The sequence below is a fragment of the Schistocerca gregaria genome, chromosome 3, assembly GCF_023897955.1.
Source record: "Schistocerca gregaria isolate iqSchGreg1 chromosome 3, iqSchGreg1.2, whole genome shotgun sequence".
Taxonomy (NCBI): Eukaryota; Metazoa; Arthropoda; class Insecta; order Orthoptera; family Acrididae; genus Schistocerca; species Schistocerca gregaria.
The window spans coordinates 327,055,574-327,071,401 of record NC_064922.1 but is presented as its reverse complement, the minus strand read 5'-3'; the positions used below and the strand labels follow the sequence as shown (position 1 = coordinate 327,071,401).

Sequence of the window (15,828 nt, the reverse complement as noted above, 5' to 3'; positions counted from 1 at the left end):
TACATCCATGCTAATACTATAAATGTGGAAGCTACTCAGTCTGCTATGTTTTCACGACTGAACCGCTGACTCGATTTTGATGAACTTTGGTATGGAGATAGCTTGAGCCCTGAGGGAGATATAGGCTACTTTAGAAAGTAAAAGAGAATCCTGCAAGAGGGTGAAGTGGGAATGGAACAACTTTTTTCCATCAGTGAACATCAACCATGTTAAAAATTATTAAACTTGTTGCATAATGTATGCGTTGTATAGTGTACAGCTACTTCAATAACACCTGCCTACGCTCCTCTCACGAACTACACGACAGCGACGCTGAGCGTCCCATGTCGCTGCTTGTTGGGGCAGTTTGGCGGTGGCTGGGGTCGGGGGTGATGGCCCACATCATACCTTATAGAGATACTGACCTCTTTTTGAACTGTCAGGAATGTCTTCTCATTAACTGAGGTTAAATATAGGTGTTCCGGTTCCGTTAATGCGAAATCTTGATACGGCCGGTTTGCGTAACATTACACATATACAAATTACACGTCTGGGCCGAAAATTGTTAGGACTATTATAATTAGTGGTACAGCTGCAGAAGAAAGTGTTTTGGTTCCACTAATCCAACTTATAACGATGAATTTGTCTTTTCTTTTTTCAAGATTACAATTACCACTAAAAACTGCTTTTGGAATGACTGTAAATAAAGCTCAAGGGTAAACACTTAACGTTGCCAGCTCGCGTTTAGAAAAACTGTGTTTTTCTCATGGACAGCTCTATGTGGCGTCCTCACATTCATCCAACCCACCAAATCTTTACGTTCCTGCAAAATCCCTAATTTCTCGAATCTTATCTTCGTGGTCCTTAGGCAAAGTGTATGTTGTCGGCAGTAGGATCGTTCTGCAGTCAGCTCCAAACGCTAGTTCTCTAAATTTTCTCAGTAGTGTTCCTCGAAAAGAATGTCTTCTTTCCTCCAGGAATTCCCTTTTGAGTTCCCGAAGCTTTTCCGTAACACTTGCGTCTTATTCGAACATATTGGCAACAAATCTAGCAGGCTTCGATATCTTCCTTTAATCAGACCTGATCCCAAACATTCAAGTAGCATTCAAGAATAGGGTCCAACAGCGTCTTATTTGCGCTCTCCTCTGCAGATGAACCACTCGCCTTCCCTCCCACAATTCTCACACGCTCGTTCCACTTCATATCGCTTTTCCACGTTACGCCCAGATATTTAAACGACGTGACTTTGTCAGGTAGCACATTACTGATACTGTATCTAAACTTTATGGGTTTGTTTTTTCTACTCATATTCATTAACTTATATTTTTTCTACTTCTAGAGCGATCTGCCACGCATTATACCAACTAGATGATGATGAGGTCCCATACTCCGAGAAGCGTAGGGAACGATGCGGGAGAACTGCACCGTCGACTAGGCAAGGTCGTAGCGGAGGTGGTTTGCCATTGCCTTCCTCCTACCGTAATGGGGATGAATGATGATGATGAAGACAACACAACACCCAGTCATCTCGAGGCAGGGAAAATCTCTGACCCCGGGAATCGAGCCCGGGACCTCCTTCGAGGGAAGCGAGAACGCTACCGCAAGATCACGGGCTGCGGACATACAAATTAGAAATTTTGTCTAAAATGTGCACCCCATCAGTCTGCGTATAGTGTTGTCTCATGAGCAAGTTTTCCAAATGTTTGTGTACCGTGTGTCTGAGGCGAAACGTAAGTACCAGCCCGCTATTCGTCTACTGGGACGTGAGCAACCGCCTAAAAACCACACCCAAGCCGGCTGGCGATCCGGAGCCAGCGCATCTCCCCGTCATGAAAGCGGGCTTTTTGAAGCGCCTAACTTTTCAGGAAGTGTTCATATTGTTATCCTGTGTAATTTCAAGCAAGAACCACAGTGGTTTATTTTGGCTGTGTGCCGATATTCTTCTGACAGACAAGTATACATCAACAACTGTGTTCTTGAGGATCGGTTTCGGAGTCGCTAGAGCCTGTCGTGAACTAAGTACTTGCAACATCATGATTCCATTACGTTTGTCAAGGAAGCTGATGATGAAATTTTGCGTTTGAATGTATGATTCTCAATTATGTGCCTGTTAATGGAAAAAGAAAGGTGATCAAGCTAAATAATTTAACACTTACACTGAGTCCAGTGAATCTTCGCGATGTTATTCAGAATGAATGAAAGAGCTCAACTGAATGAAATGTCACAGCACAGAATATGATGAATACCGCTGGCACGAGTCTACACTCAGCACAATTTACATTATTTTATTGTGTTTTATAGCTGCATATGATCACACTTCACTCCCAGTCACAGTATCTTCTCCCACGGTTTATATGAAAACTTCGGAAGGCACGTTTGGAATATTTAGCTCTCGCCACAGCAGAACGAAGCCAATGGTTGATAGCAAATGTCTAATGATGAAATTTGATAATCATGAATCTTTACTTTTTTCTATGATATTTCCGCGAGTAGTTCATGGCGTCGCCAATTTCACGCAAAATGTAGTACATTTGTTATTTTTTGGAAAACAAAACAACCTGTCCGGTTATTGATCTAGGACGTCTTGGATCTCATTGGTACGTTTAGTTGTAAAATAAGACTATGAAACTAAAGTTATAGGGTTAATTTACTTCTAGTGAAGCATAAATTAAGGTTTCTTTCCCAGAGCAAATCAAACTCTTTTAAGCAACTCCTTTGAGTGTTCTAATTGGGAAGTGTTGTTATTTCAAAAATGAATTTACAATGGAAAGTTTTTACAGAGGACAGTGATAAAAATTTGTTATTGACTAGTATACACATATTATTACACATTATTCTGACAATAATTTAATTACAGCTTACAAAATATATATAATAAGTAACTAAAATAATTTATCAGTACAAAAAATTTAAACATTACGCGAAATACTTCACGAATTCGATATCAAGAAACGTTACGTGAAAATACACTTCTGCTCACTTGGATGATGAGTGTATTGCTGCAGGCACAGAATCACGTCGCGTGCCATCTGTAACATACTCCTGTACTAATCTCTACTTAATTTTATCACTGATCCAGCAATACAATTCCCGTGATAACTGATAATTCCTCGTGCAATTAGTTCTTGTTCTTTACGTGCAAATGCGTAATCGAATAATTATTCAGTTGTACAGAAATTTCATTTTGTGATTTTCTTCGGGTGCCGTTTGTTGTATTTCGTGTGTTTCTATCCGGCATGACTCACTGAAATCAGTGCAGATGGAATTGGTCTCTGAACTTTGTACATACGTCAAAGTCTATGATAAATTAATGAATTTAAATTCCCAAATCTTACTCGCCAAAATGATGCTCCTCACATGAATCTCTGTCGCTTTCATGATTCTTTGCTTTACTTAATATGCACAGCTGTATCAGTTTTGGAAAATTCTCTTTGTGTATGGGGCTGTCAGTAAACATGGTATCGAAATTACACACTCTGCTGTCACGTAGACCGATATTTGAACCTGAAACTGTCATTGGCTGTCATGCAGTTACATGTGGTTTGCACACAGAGATCTTCTGGCCGTTATAGTCGGTTTTCACAAAACAGATCGACTACTTAGCGTTAACGATTCTGTCAACAGTCTTCTCGAGGCCGAGTGTAGTCTGTGAGGTCCTGATGTACAAAATCCTGGAGATTACCAAGATTCGATCTCAGATCAGCCTCGCGACAGCCAAAGCAGAGACCAGTATGCTACGGAGGCGGTTTGTTATCACAAATAGTGGTTATTATGAAAGTACGGCATAAACTGTTTGAACACAATTTTGAGATTCTGATGCAAGACAAAATTTTCGTAAGAGGAAGTTGCGGAGAGGGGGTGGGATTTCTGATACAGCTGTAGCTCTATAGTGCAATGTCGTACGACTGTGAAGTTCCTAGATGAAGACTTGATGCACGGATGGTAAGGTCCATTTGGCACACAGTAGAAGTTCCATACTCACTGAAAAAATGAGTCTGCGTAATTTTAAAACACACAGTAAACATACTTTTGACCAGTTTATGCAAACACTCGGGACACTCGCCGTGTGTCGATGAAGCTTCGTGTCGATGAAACTTTGTTCGACGGACACCGAAGCTAAAACAGGGGAGACACCTGAGTTTTTGTTTACAATAGTCCTCTGGTGCAAGTAATAGGTGGCGTTATCGCCACGATTGACTGTAAGGCGACTTCTCGTTTGCAGCTTGTGGGGACACTACTCGCTCCTGCCGCTGTCCCCCTGAGCTGGGACGGCTTCTTCCTTTTCACGGACGCCTTCGCCGCCCTCCGCCACGCCCCCGCCGCCGCTGCCGTCACCAGCGTCTGTCTTGCGGCGGCGCCGGTAGGAGAGCTGACTGGTGGCTTCTATGCAGAGCACGGCGAGGCGGCTGCGGCAGGGCGCGCGCGCCTGCTCCAGTAGGCGTCGCGACGCCAGAGACGCTGCCAGCCCCTCGCCGCCGCTTGACTGCCATGCGTTGCAGTAGGCGTCCGTGCGGCGCTCGCCGTCGGGCCTCGAACCGTGCCACACCATCTTGGTAGGCCTGTGCCAAGCGGAAAAGAACAATCAGGAAAGGGCAGTTATCGCGAGAGGAACGCCGATCCATGAGCAGAATGAAAAAAGTTGTGCCGAATAATTCGAGCACTGATGGAAAGACAGAAAATTTTATTGAAATCACAAAAGGAGTACCACAGGGTTCAGTTTTGGGTCCACTCCTACTCATTATACAGGGTCTTCATTTTAACTGGAGACACTGAAATATCTCGAAAACCACGCATCGGATAGTATACAACAAACAGATCTAGTGCTTGTTATACACAATACAAGTGTTATAGTAAATTCCACCAGAGAGAAAGCAACAGAAGATTGTTAATTACGTTTTTTAAGAAATTATGAAGTCGTTCTCTGAAATGGACTCTCCCTAAATTTTGAAAAAAAAAAAAAACCACACTATGGTCCATTTCATACCAACAATTGACGTAGCACATAAACAGGAGTCATTAACTAGGGTAGAATGCTCAAAATTTTTTGTTGTGCATACTGATGAAAACCTGAACTGGAAGAAGCATACTACTGAACAACGCAAATATTTAAGGTCCACTACTTTCGCTCTTAGTATAACTCATAGTCTTGGAAACAATATTTTCACTCAGTAATGTCATATGGAATAATTTTCTGAGGTAGTTCATGACTTACAAAGGAAGTACTTATTGCAAAACTGGGCAGTAAGTATAATGTAGCTGCACGATAAGGATTAAAGAATAATGTGTTCATTTATGTTAACACTGAACATTTATACATAATTATACTGTAAAATGACTCGTTCCACATCGTTTTGAGAAAAGAATCGTTTAAATGAACTATTCAACAAGTAGCTAACTTACTAACGTTTACCGTCTCGTCGACGTCACATTACATTCACTTTATTATTATTATTATTGTTACTATTATTTATTTTATGGCCTTCATTGGACCACTCTAGTCAAAAATACAAAGCTGTAAACAAGTTGTTACACAGGTATACAATTTGGCTCAACAGTAGCTTAATATTATATTTAGGTAATATAATTATTAGAGTCTATTCTTATATGAAAGGTGTTTTGCTCTTCTGTCTGCCCAATATTTCTTCATTCATTCAGATATTTTCTTTCTTTCTTCATCTGAGACCACTCTTCCTGTACTCCTTTTATTGATTTTCATTTGTAGTCTGGTTTACGTCTCTTGCAGTATTCTGGTTTTCTCTGTCTTGTTTTTTAGATCATCTGCTGTAATTTGGAGTTCTTTTATATCTTCCTTAATTTCTGTGATCCATTTGATGTCGTTCTTGCTATTTCCCAATTCTTGGATTATTTTTTTAATAATTCTGTTTTCGGGGGTTCTCATCAGATGTCCAAAGAATGAGATGCGTTTCTTCCTAATCATGCTCATGACTGGTTCTATTTTCTTATATACTGTTTCATTTGATGCTATTTTCCAATGTCCATTTACTTTATACTGTTTGTTTATACATGTCCTAATTATTCTTCTTTCTATTTTTAGTACTCTGTCAATTTCTGCTGTATTAGTTGTTTTGAAGATAGTTTCAGCTGCATAAGTTATTTCTGGTTGTGTAACTGTTTTATAGTGTTTTAATTTTGCATGTATAGATACGCTTTTTTTGTTGTATGTAGTTTTGGTAATGTAATTTGCGTAGTTAAGTTTTTTTATTCTTTTCTGCCATGATGGCAGATTTAGATTCTATGTTATTAATTCGTCTAAATATTTAAATTTATCAACAATTTTGATTTCCTGTTCTCCTATTGTAATTTTGTTTGCAAGTGGTGGATTAGTTAGCATAATCGCCGTTTTTTTAAATGATATTCTAAGGCCTACTTTCTCTGCTATTTCTTGTGGTGATTTCACTTGTTGCCTGGCTTCTCGAACGGTGTTGGCTAGGAGAGCATGATCATCAGTGAATCCCAAGCAGTTTAAACTAATATCACCTTTTGCGCTTCCAATTCTTATCATCTTTGGATTGTCATTGTACCATTCTATCATTATGTATTCCAGTGCACAGTTGAACAGTAATGGTGATAGGCAGTCACCGTGTCTTAAGCTTGTTTTTATGAGGAATTGTTCCGAAATTTGTCCTCTAAACTTCACTTTTGATTTGGTGTTAGTTACAATGAGTTGTATTATTTTAATTAGTTTTGGATGGAGTCCTAGATTTCTTAAAATTTTTAATACTGAAGGTCTGTGGAGACAGTCATATGCCTTCTTAAAATCTACAAATGTTATTGCCAGAGGTTTGTTCTGTTTCTTGTAGTATGCCATAATCAATTTTAAACTAATTACCTGCTCTGCACAGCTTTTCCATGGTCTGAAATCTCCCTGATATTCCCATAACTCCTGTTCTAATTGCTCCTTGATTCTTTCATGTAGGATCTTGGATAGAATTTTGTATGTGCAAACTAGGAGGGAGATTCGTCTGTAGTTGTCTGGGTTGCTCTTATCTCCCTTTTTGTGTAGTGGTTGGGTGATAGCTGTGGTCCAATGTTTGGGGAGTCGTTCTGTTACCCAAAGTTTTGTTAGAGCCATGTGTAAGGAGGGTTTGACTGTGTCACTTGCATATTTCCACATTTCAACAAAAACCTGATCTTCTCCACATGCCTTATAATTTTTTTGTTCTTTAAGAATTCATTCTACTTCTTGGAAAATTGGAGGGCCTATTTTCTTAGGTTTGGTTTTTATTAGGGTATTTATGTTGATTTGTAAGGGTTCCTCGCAATTCAGAAGTTTGTTAAATGCTTTTGCCATGGTTTCTGCATTTTCCATGTTATTGTGTGTCATTTTTCCATCTTCATCTTTCAGTATTAGTGTAGGGGCCTCATATTGTTGTAGTTGTTTCCCAAAGATTTTATAGTAGTTCCTGGAGTTGGTTTTATGATAATTATCTTCTATACAGTTTATAATATCTTTATGGAATCCTCTCTTGATTCTTCTAATATTTTGTGTGAATTTTTTTCTTTCATTTTTTAGGATAATGGCATTATCTTCGTTTTATGTGTTTGAAACTTTAATCATACTTGGTGTCTATCTTCATGGAATTTGTCACATTCTGATGTCCACCATGCATGTTTCCTTCGGGGGTTCAAGGGGGCTAGATTCTCAGCTTCTTTTTTAAGATTAGGAACTAGTTAGTTGTTCTAGATCATCTGTTAATTTGATGGTTTGTGTTATTTGTTGGTATTTATTATTTTTAATTAGCTGATGTGGGTCAAACCTCCTTTTTATTTTATTAGTTTTTCCGGTCCTCTTCTTTAATGGAGTGAATTTGATTTTAATTTTAACTATATAATGGTCTGAGCCTGTGTCTACTCCTCTCAGTACTATAAAATTGTGGATCTCCTTATGAAAATTTTTGTCCATACATACATGGTCTAGCTGCCACTCCCCCTTCCTCCAGTCTGGATGTTTCCATGTTTTTAGTTTACTTAGCTTCCTTTTAAAGTATGTTGATTTAGATATAGGTTGTGTTCTCTGCAGAGTTCTACAAGTCTTTGACCGTTTTTATTTGTAAATTTATGTGGACTCCATTTTCCAATTATATCTTTATATTTCCTTTCTTTTCCCAACTGAGCATTGAAATCTCCCAATAAGATTATTACATTATTTTTATTTACTCTGTTCACTAATTAAATTCATTATAAATAGTGCAACACAACTGGAAAAATGTAAATAATGTCTACAGCTTCAACATTAGTGGTAAAAATGACCTTAATTGTTCTTGTGGTCTTTAGTTCGAAGACTGGTTTGATACAGCTGTACACGCTAATTTATAGTGCACGAACTACTTCGTCTCTGCATAACTACTGCAACCCTCATGTTTTTGTACTTACTTTATTTATGTCTTCATCTCTCTCTACAATTTTTGCCATCCACACTTCCCTTCACTACCAAATTTCAGTTCCTTTATGCCTCAGAATGTGTCCTAGCAATCGATCCCTTCTTTTAGTCAAGTTTAGTGACAAATTTATTTTTTACCTTATTCTGTTTGGTACCTCCTCATTAGTTTCGCAAACTACCCATCCAGTCTTCAGCATTCTTCTGTAGCAGCACATTTTAAAACGTTCTGTTTTCTTCTTTTCACATTTGATTGTCGTCCACGTCTCACTTCCGTTCAAGACTACTCTACAAACAAATTTTTAAATTTCTATTCAATCTGAACAAGTTTCACAAATTATTTTCGTGCTATTGCCAGTCTGCATTTTAATCCTCTCTGCTTCGGCCATTGTCAGTTCTCTTGCTGCCCAAATAACAAAATCTTCCATAACTTTTAATGTCTCATTTACTAATCTAACTCTCTTAGCTACTCCAGACTTAATTTTATTACACTCCGTTACCCTTGTTTTAATTTTGTTGATATTCATCTTGTAGCCTCTTTCCAAGATACTATCCATTCCGTTCAATTGATTTTCTACGTCCTTTGCCGTCTATGACAGAATTACAATGTCATTGACAAACTGCAGATTTTTTATTTCGTCTTGCTCAATGTTAATACCCTTACCAGATTTCTCAATGGTTTCCTTTATTGCTTGCTCAGTGTAAGGACTGTGTAAGATGAGGATGGGCTGCAGCCCTTTCTCACCGTCTTTTCCAGTGCGGCCTCCCTTCCACGTCCTTCGAGTCTTATAACTGCAGTCTGGTTTCTGTACGAACTGTTGATTTTATCCCTGTCACCTTTAGAACACACAGAGAGGCTGACGCACGTTACTCAGCGCTGCATGTGGTACTATTCCAAACTATTAGAAGCCACATTTTACGTGGTCGTCGTTGCGAAAGCGAGAGAGTTTTGTTTCGATTTGTAAGTTACATAACTGCTGGATATGTTTCCGAAATCGTGCCTGCCTTGTGTTCGGAATATAAATACATGGACATATCTGAAAAAAAAGATTGGATACTGGTGTTCAGTACATATTTTTATATATGCTCTGTAACTGTGCTGTATTTAGTGTGCATTAATTTGTTGTTTACTCGTGTTAGCGCTTGTTACATCCAAGGTTTCCTTGTCATGTAACTTAAGGCAGGTGATATTCCCAGAATTCTGCGTCGATGAAGATTCTTAACAAAGGTTTGCATATTAACTACTTTGTAGGATTTCCGAAACGTGAGGAACATAAGAGCGTTAAGTGTTTCTTGTGACTGGTAACTTAGTTTGATTAAAACAACAGTCGAGATCGCAATTAAATTAGTTTATATGACCAGTTTCGGCTTATGTTAAAGTGCACGATCGTAGTATCACGTGAAAAACGGACCCGCCAGTATCAGCCACAGGGGGGCCAAAATATCTAAGGATGGCTTTAACATAAGTAGAAACAGGTCATATAAACAAATGTTATTGCCATCTTGACTGTTGTTGTAATCAATGTTTGCACCATATAGATGCGCTCCACAGACAATGTCGAAATTTAAGAAAACTTAGTTTTGGGATGGAGGGTGTGGTAAATTACATCTCTTTTGTGAGAGTATTATAAAATAACTGATATAGTTTTTCACATTTATGAGAAACAAAACTACTGTAATTGCTTTTGCTGCTTTGTGTTAAATTTTAAATGAATTATAGTTTCACCTAAAAATGTAGTTAGTAGTTTTAAATTATAACTTCAAATTGTAGTGGGAACCGTTTGTACGCAAAGTAAAATGTGCAAACTGTAAATTACTCTATGAAACAATATTGGTATCCTTTCTTACATGGGTAGTCATTTTATAAAATTTGGATCTATGTAACGAGAAGATTATCAACTGATTCAGGAGAAAGACATTTCAGCTAGGTAGTGTTTTAAGCACTAATTTCATGAACTTAAAATAATCCATATTCGACTGGCTGGGTGTATTGTTGTATCGTACCTGATTCGTAAGTCAAAGTTTCCGTATTTGACCTATGTAGCACGTAGTTAATTTCACTTCTTTCAAATTGAAATATAAATTTAACTACATGCTATGTACAGTTTATAGAAAAGCAAAGTTTTTTAGGCCGTTTCTCTTTGAACACTGTCTCTGGGACTTGTGCATTACACGTATCTTCTACAGGTTTTCCATTTCTTTAAATTTTTGATATCTCATGTATAGAAAAGAACGTATTAAACCACGGGAAGAATGGTCCCAAACTGAATTCTTCGGAACGTGTCTTCTCACTCTAAACGTGACGCAATCGACGTCTGCGACTAGAGTATTTTGTGTGAATGTATTAAACTCACTGCTGAAAGACTATATAAATCAAATGTTCGTACAATATAGTCAGGAATAGTTTTGTTTCTTGCTGTAATTGATAAACAGCATAAAGGATGGCGGAGGGTTGTTGAACTTTATTCACAGTTGCCATTCTATGATATTCTATATCTCTGGTGCTGCTTGAGCCACGTGAACATGGCGGTGTGCGGTGAGAAACACCGATGTTCCAATATCTTGCAACAGCTACTGTGTTGACTCAGCGGGGTTGTAGAAATATCATTGTCTGACGCTTGTTTTACTAATCCTCATGCAAACAACCTTTCACCAGTTTGGTTAAGATATCAGACAACGTCCAGCTGTTCATTAAGATCATTTAGTAAGAAAATGGAAGATAAGGGTTCACTGTTTCTTTAAAGACAAGGTTATTATCCGTGGAACATCAGGCTCGGATTGCACAGGAGATCAGCAATATCCTTTTCATAGGAATCGTAGCAGCATTCACCTTAAACTATTTAAGGGAATCACTAAAAACCTAAACCGGGGTAGATAGGCAGAGATTAGAACCCTGCACATCCTAAAGTTCCAGTCACCTGTCTTAACTAATCCGTCCTCGATCGGTCCCTAAGGTTATTACTTAAACGACTGCGACGTAATTTTTCTTTGCTTTGAACGATGAACCCGTAGCAGTACACACTAGAGGGCGATCATTTGCAATCTAAATGCATTGCATTCTATTCAGTGAGAGTTATTCTGGTCTAAAGAACGTGCAGTGGATCAAAATTCATGGGCTTCTCTCTATGGTTACATTCCGTTGCTAATGCAGTACGTCTATCTCAAACGGCAGAAGTGTTCATCCATGGCTTGACGAACACGTTAAGCATATAGTGTACTTTCTCAGCACCAGCTTTTCCGGACGTTAAATCAACCGAAGGTTGGCGAAACTGCCACTGACGTCGAGTTCGCTATTAGAACCCTCAGCCACGCACCGTGTAAAAGTTATGAGATGCATCTGAAACGGCTCAGCAGGGACTTATTAGTGCCTGATTGAGTCAATCAGATGATGCATGGCTGCGAAAGCAGAGGTTACTCTAGGTTTAGCAGTTGGTTACAGTAAGACGATTCAAAGAAAGCACTGCCATCCAGTGATACGCTGAATAGCAACAGTTCGGTAGTTCAAGAATGTGACATTCTATGCAAATTTTTCGTTCTCGATTATATTGTCCATCTGTTCCACTTCTAGTATTTTTATGCCTCATAAGTAACTGAGCTATCTTCTGAACTATAAATTTAACGACAAGCAGAAAACAAATATCGCTTTCACAACTACCAATTTAGATATGTCTTCAAACTACTTAGAGGGGGAAGGGGGTATATAATATAACTCGAGTTTATTCTATGTTGACTTTGCTGGACATGCTGTAATTAGTACTTACCATCCACTGTGAGAAATTAGTTCTTTGCAATTCTTTTAAAGGCAAAAAAATTTCCGTTTGAGAGAAATTGCCAGTGGGATGTAAAAATGTGCTTACCACGTGCTGTCCTTCACTATGTTCTTCCCGTTGAAACTATATATCGTTGCATCCTCGGGCAGCAGTCCTTCTTTCCCGTTGAACATTTCTTTCCACGAGTGGAAGAGCATCTCGCCCTGAAGAAAAAAGATAATATAAGTGTTCGTCTACTGTTAATCAAGCATGCAAGATATGCCACCAGCGAGTATCTCGTGGATTTACATAGAGATTTTATTGATTTAATTTTCATATTGAATATACGGTGTAAGGCATTCATTATAGCATTTGCTGGATTGACTACAGGCAGCAAAAATGAATTTACGATGTCACGGCGTACCATCACTTCGCTACCACTGCCTGTTTTCTTTCTTTCATTTTAGGGCCCTATCGACAGAGACGTTGTCAGTGTCAACAAAGTATGCTGGTCGAAGAGAGATGGAGTTAGCAGGATTCCACGAAGTCATGCCAACATTTTTCTGAAGATACATATTTTTGGTTGTATTTTTTCTCGTAGTTTCAATATGTTTTAGTTTATAATATCCTTTCCACAAAAACTGATACTACGTACCTGTTTACGTAGCTCTGGAGCTCTGTGTCCAGGAAAACTCAGTTTGTTGGCAGTTGATGACCATTTTAAAACCGGCAGTTCAAGGGAACTGTATTTTCAATAACCTTTCCATGCTCTAAGCTAGTAAAGGAAAGAGAACCTCAAGCCACAAATGAAATCGTTTTGTGGAGTGCCTCTGATGAGTATTTGGGATAATTTTCCTTTGGTGTTTGATTTTATACTAAAGTTTGTTCATGGCAATAAATTATCAGTATTACGATTTGTGCTTTAAGTAAGCATTTTGTGTCTCAGAAAAATTTAAAAATGCATAAAAACTATTTTTCAGAACATCTAGATAGTGTTTCCGGTTTAATATTACATAAAAAAGCAATGCTTTGTGGTACCTTCGCTGTCGTTACCATTGTTCTAATACTAACGACGTATTAAGCAATTTTCTGTGCTGGTATCGATATCAAATATCGTATTGAATCTGGTATTAGGTCACCCTAAAGCATTTTGTTTAAGGAAAGCTTATAAAGAAAAAGAAAAAAGAAATCACTTCTTTGCGATACTTTTGTTGTCGATATTTCTGTTCCGATATTATTAGTATATCGATACAGTTTCAGGTATTGGTATTGATACCCGTTTTAATATTCACACCAGCTAACATCGAGTGGATACAGCGGAATAGTACTGAGCGCTTCACGGAGAGCGCTGGCGAGGTGTGGTATGGGCAGAGCCACTGACCCAGGTGTTTACCTGTCGGTGGCGATGGGCCTAGCTTGGCAGTTCTAATGCTGCATCGATCCCCGTTGACCAGACCATTCCCTCACGCAGTTCTCTGTTTCCATGTGCTCAGTTATCAGTCAAAAATGGCTCTGAGCACTATGGTGCTTAACTTCTGAGGTCATCAGTCCCCTAGAACTTAGAACTACTTAAACCTAACTAACCTAAGGACATCACACACATCCATGCCCGAGCAGGATTCGAACCTGCGACCTGTCTAGTGCAGGAATGCACAGACTTACTAGAGTAAAATATACTCCTGGAAATTGAAATAAGAACACCGTGAATTCATTGTCCCAGGAAGGGGAAACTTTATTGACACATTCCTGGGGTCAGATACATCACATGATCACACTGACAGAACCACAGACACATAGACACAGGTAACAGAGCATGCACAATGTCGGCACTAGTACAGTGTATATCCACCTTTCACAGCAATGCAGGCTGCTATTCTCCCATGGAGACGATCGTAGAGATGCTGGATGTAGTCCTGTGGAACGGCTTGCCATGCCATTTCCACCTGGCGCCTCAGTTGGACCAGCGTTCGTGCTGGACGTGCAGACCGCGTGAGACGACGCTTCATCCAGTCCCAAACATGCTCAATGGGGGACAGATCCGGAGATCGTGCTGGCCAGGGTAGTTGACTTACACCTTCTAGAGCACGTTGGGTGGCACGGGATACATGCGGACGTGCATTGTCCTGTTGGAACAGCAAGTTCCCTTGCCGGTCTAGGAATGGTAGAACGATGGGTTCGATGATGGTTTGGATGTACCGTGCACTATTCAGTGTCCCCTCGACGATCACCAGAGGTGTACGGCCAGTGTAGGAGATCGCTCCCCACACCATGATGCCGGGTGTTGGCCCTGTGTGCCTCGGTCGTATGCAGTCCTGATTGTGGCGCTCACCTGCACGGCGCCAAACATGCATACGACCATCATTGGCACCAAGACAGAAGCGACTCTCATCGCTGATGACGACACGTCTCCATTCGTCCCTCCATTCACGCCTGTCGCGACACCACTGGAGGCGGGCTGCACGATGTTGGGGCGTGAGCGTAAGACGGCCTAACGGTGTGCGGGACCGTAGCCCAGCTTCATGGAGACGGTTGCGAATGGTCGTCGCCGATACCCCAGGAGCAACAGTGTCCCTAATTTGCTGGGAAGTGGCGGTGCTGTCCCCTACGGCACTGCGTAGGATCCTACGGTCTTGGCGTGCATCCGTGCGTCGCTGCGGTCCGGTCCCAGGTCGACGGGCACGTGCACCTTCCGCTGACCACTGGCGACAACATCGATGTACTGTGGAGACCTCACGCCCCACATATTGAGCAACTCGGCGGTACGTCCACCCGGCCTCCCGCATGCCCACTATACGCCCTCGCTCAAAGTCCGTGAATTACACATACGGTTCACGTCCACGCTGTCGCGGCATGCTACCAGTGTTAAACACTGCGGTGGAGCTCCGTATGCCACGGCAAACTGGCTGACACTGAGGGCGGCGGTGCACAAATGCTGCGCAGCTAGCGCCATTCGACGGCCAACACCGCGGTTCCTGGTGTGTCCGCTGTGCCGTGCGTGTGATCATTGCTTGTACAGCCCTTTCGGTGTCCGGAGCAAGTATGGTGGGTCTGACACACCGGTGTCAATGTGTTCTTTTTTTCATTTCCAGGAGTGTACACAAAAAGCAACGAATACCTTCCAAAACTGTCGATATACATTATTTGATCATGTTTGTTGACATGATAAACTAGTGGATATGCGATCTGTTATAATTTTTTTTACGTTGGGGATTGAAAACCCATGATGTCAAGATCGCACATGAAATCGTCCTTATTTAGATTGCTTATTAGTTTCGGCAAACAATCTAGCAATCTTCAGGTCTAACGTTTTTTCTCATAGTAGCGATATACAACAGGTTACATAACTGCAAATGGTATTGAAGCAGGGTTCAGGAGAATACAGGGTGTATTATAATTAATGGCGTAAACGCATACAGTTGAAAGTAAACGATACTAGAAGCAAAAAAGTCTCAGTAAACATAGGTTCGAAAATGCATACCGTAAGAGCTTCGAGCAATTGTTCATCTTCGATACTGTGAAACAAATCTCTTCTACTGCAAGTTCTTTGCTTTCCATATTTTGGGAAGTGGCAGTACGGACCAAAATAAGAAAAAAGTACAGAAAACATTTGCTTTAAAGCGCATACCTTAAAAGTTACGAGCACTTGATCATTAGAAGAGTTGTGTTTCAAAGTAGCAAAGATGAGCAAGTGCTCATAGCTCT

General features: G+C 40.1%; 1 protein-coding gene across 1 annotated transcript in view; it reads right to left on the bottom strand.

Moving 5' to 3' along the window:
* Positions 1-2,673: 2,673 nt before the first annotated feature.
* Positions 2,674-15,828, bottom strand: part of LOC126355358 (collagen alpha-1(XVIII) chain-like) — a 586,377-nt gene continuing 573,222 nt past the window's right edge. The window contains exons 28-29 of the mRNA XM_050005652.1: positions 12,235-12,350; positions 2,674-4,538 (exon numbers count right to left, since the gene is read on the bottom strand). Coding sequence (XP_049861609.1) covers positions 4,214-4,538; positions 12,235-12,350 — 441 coding nt within the window. The 3' untranslated portion in view covers positions 2,674-4,213. The remainder of the gene's footprint in view (positions 4,539-12,234; positions 12,351-15,828) is intronic.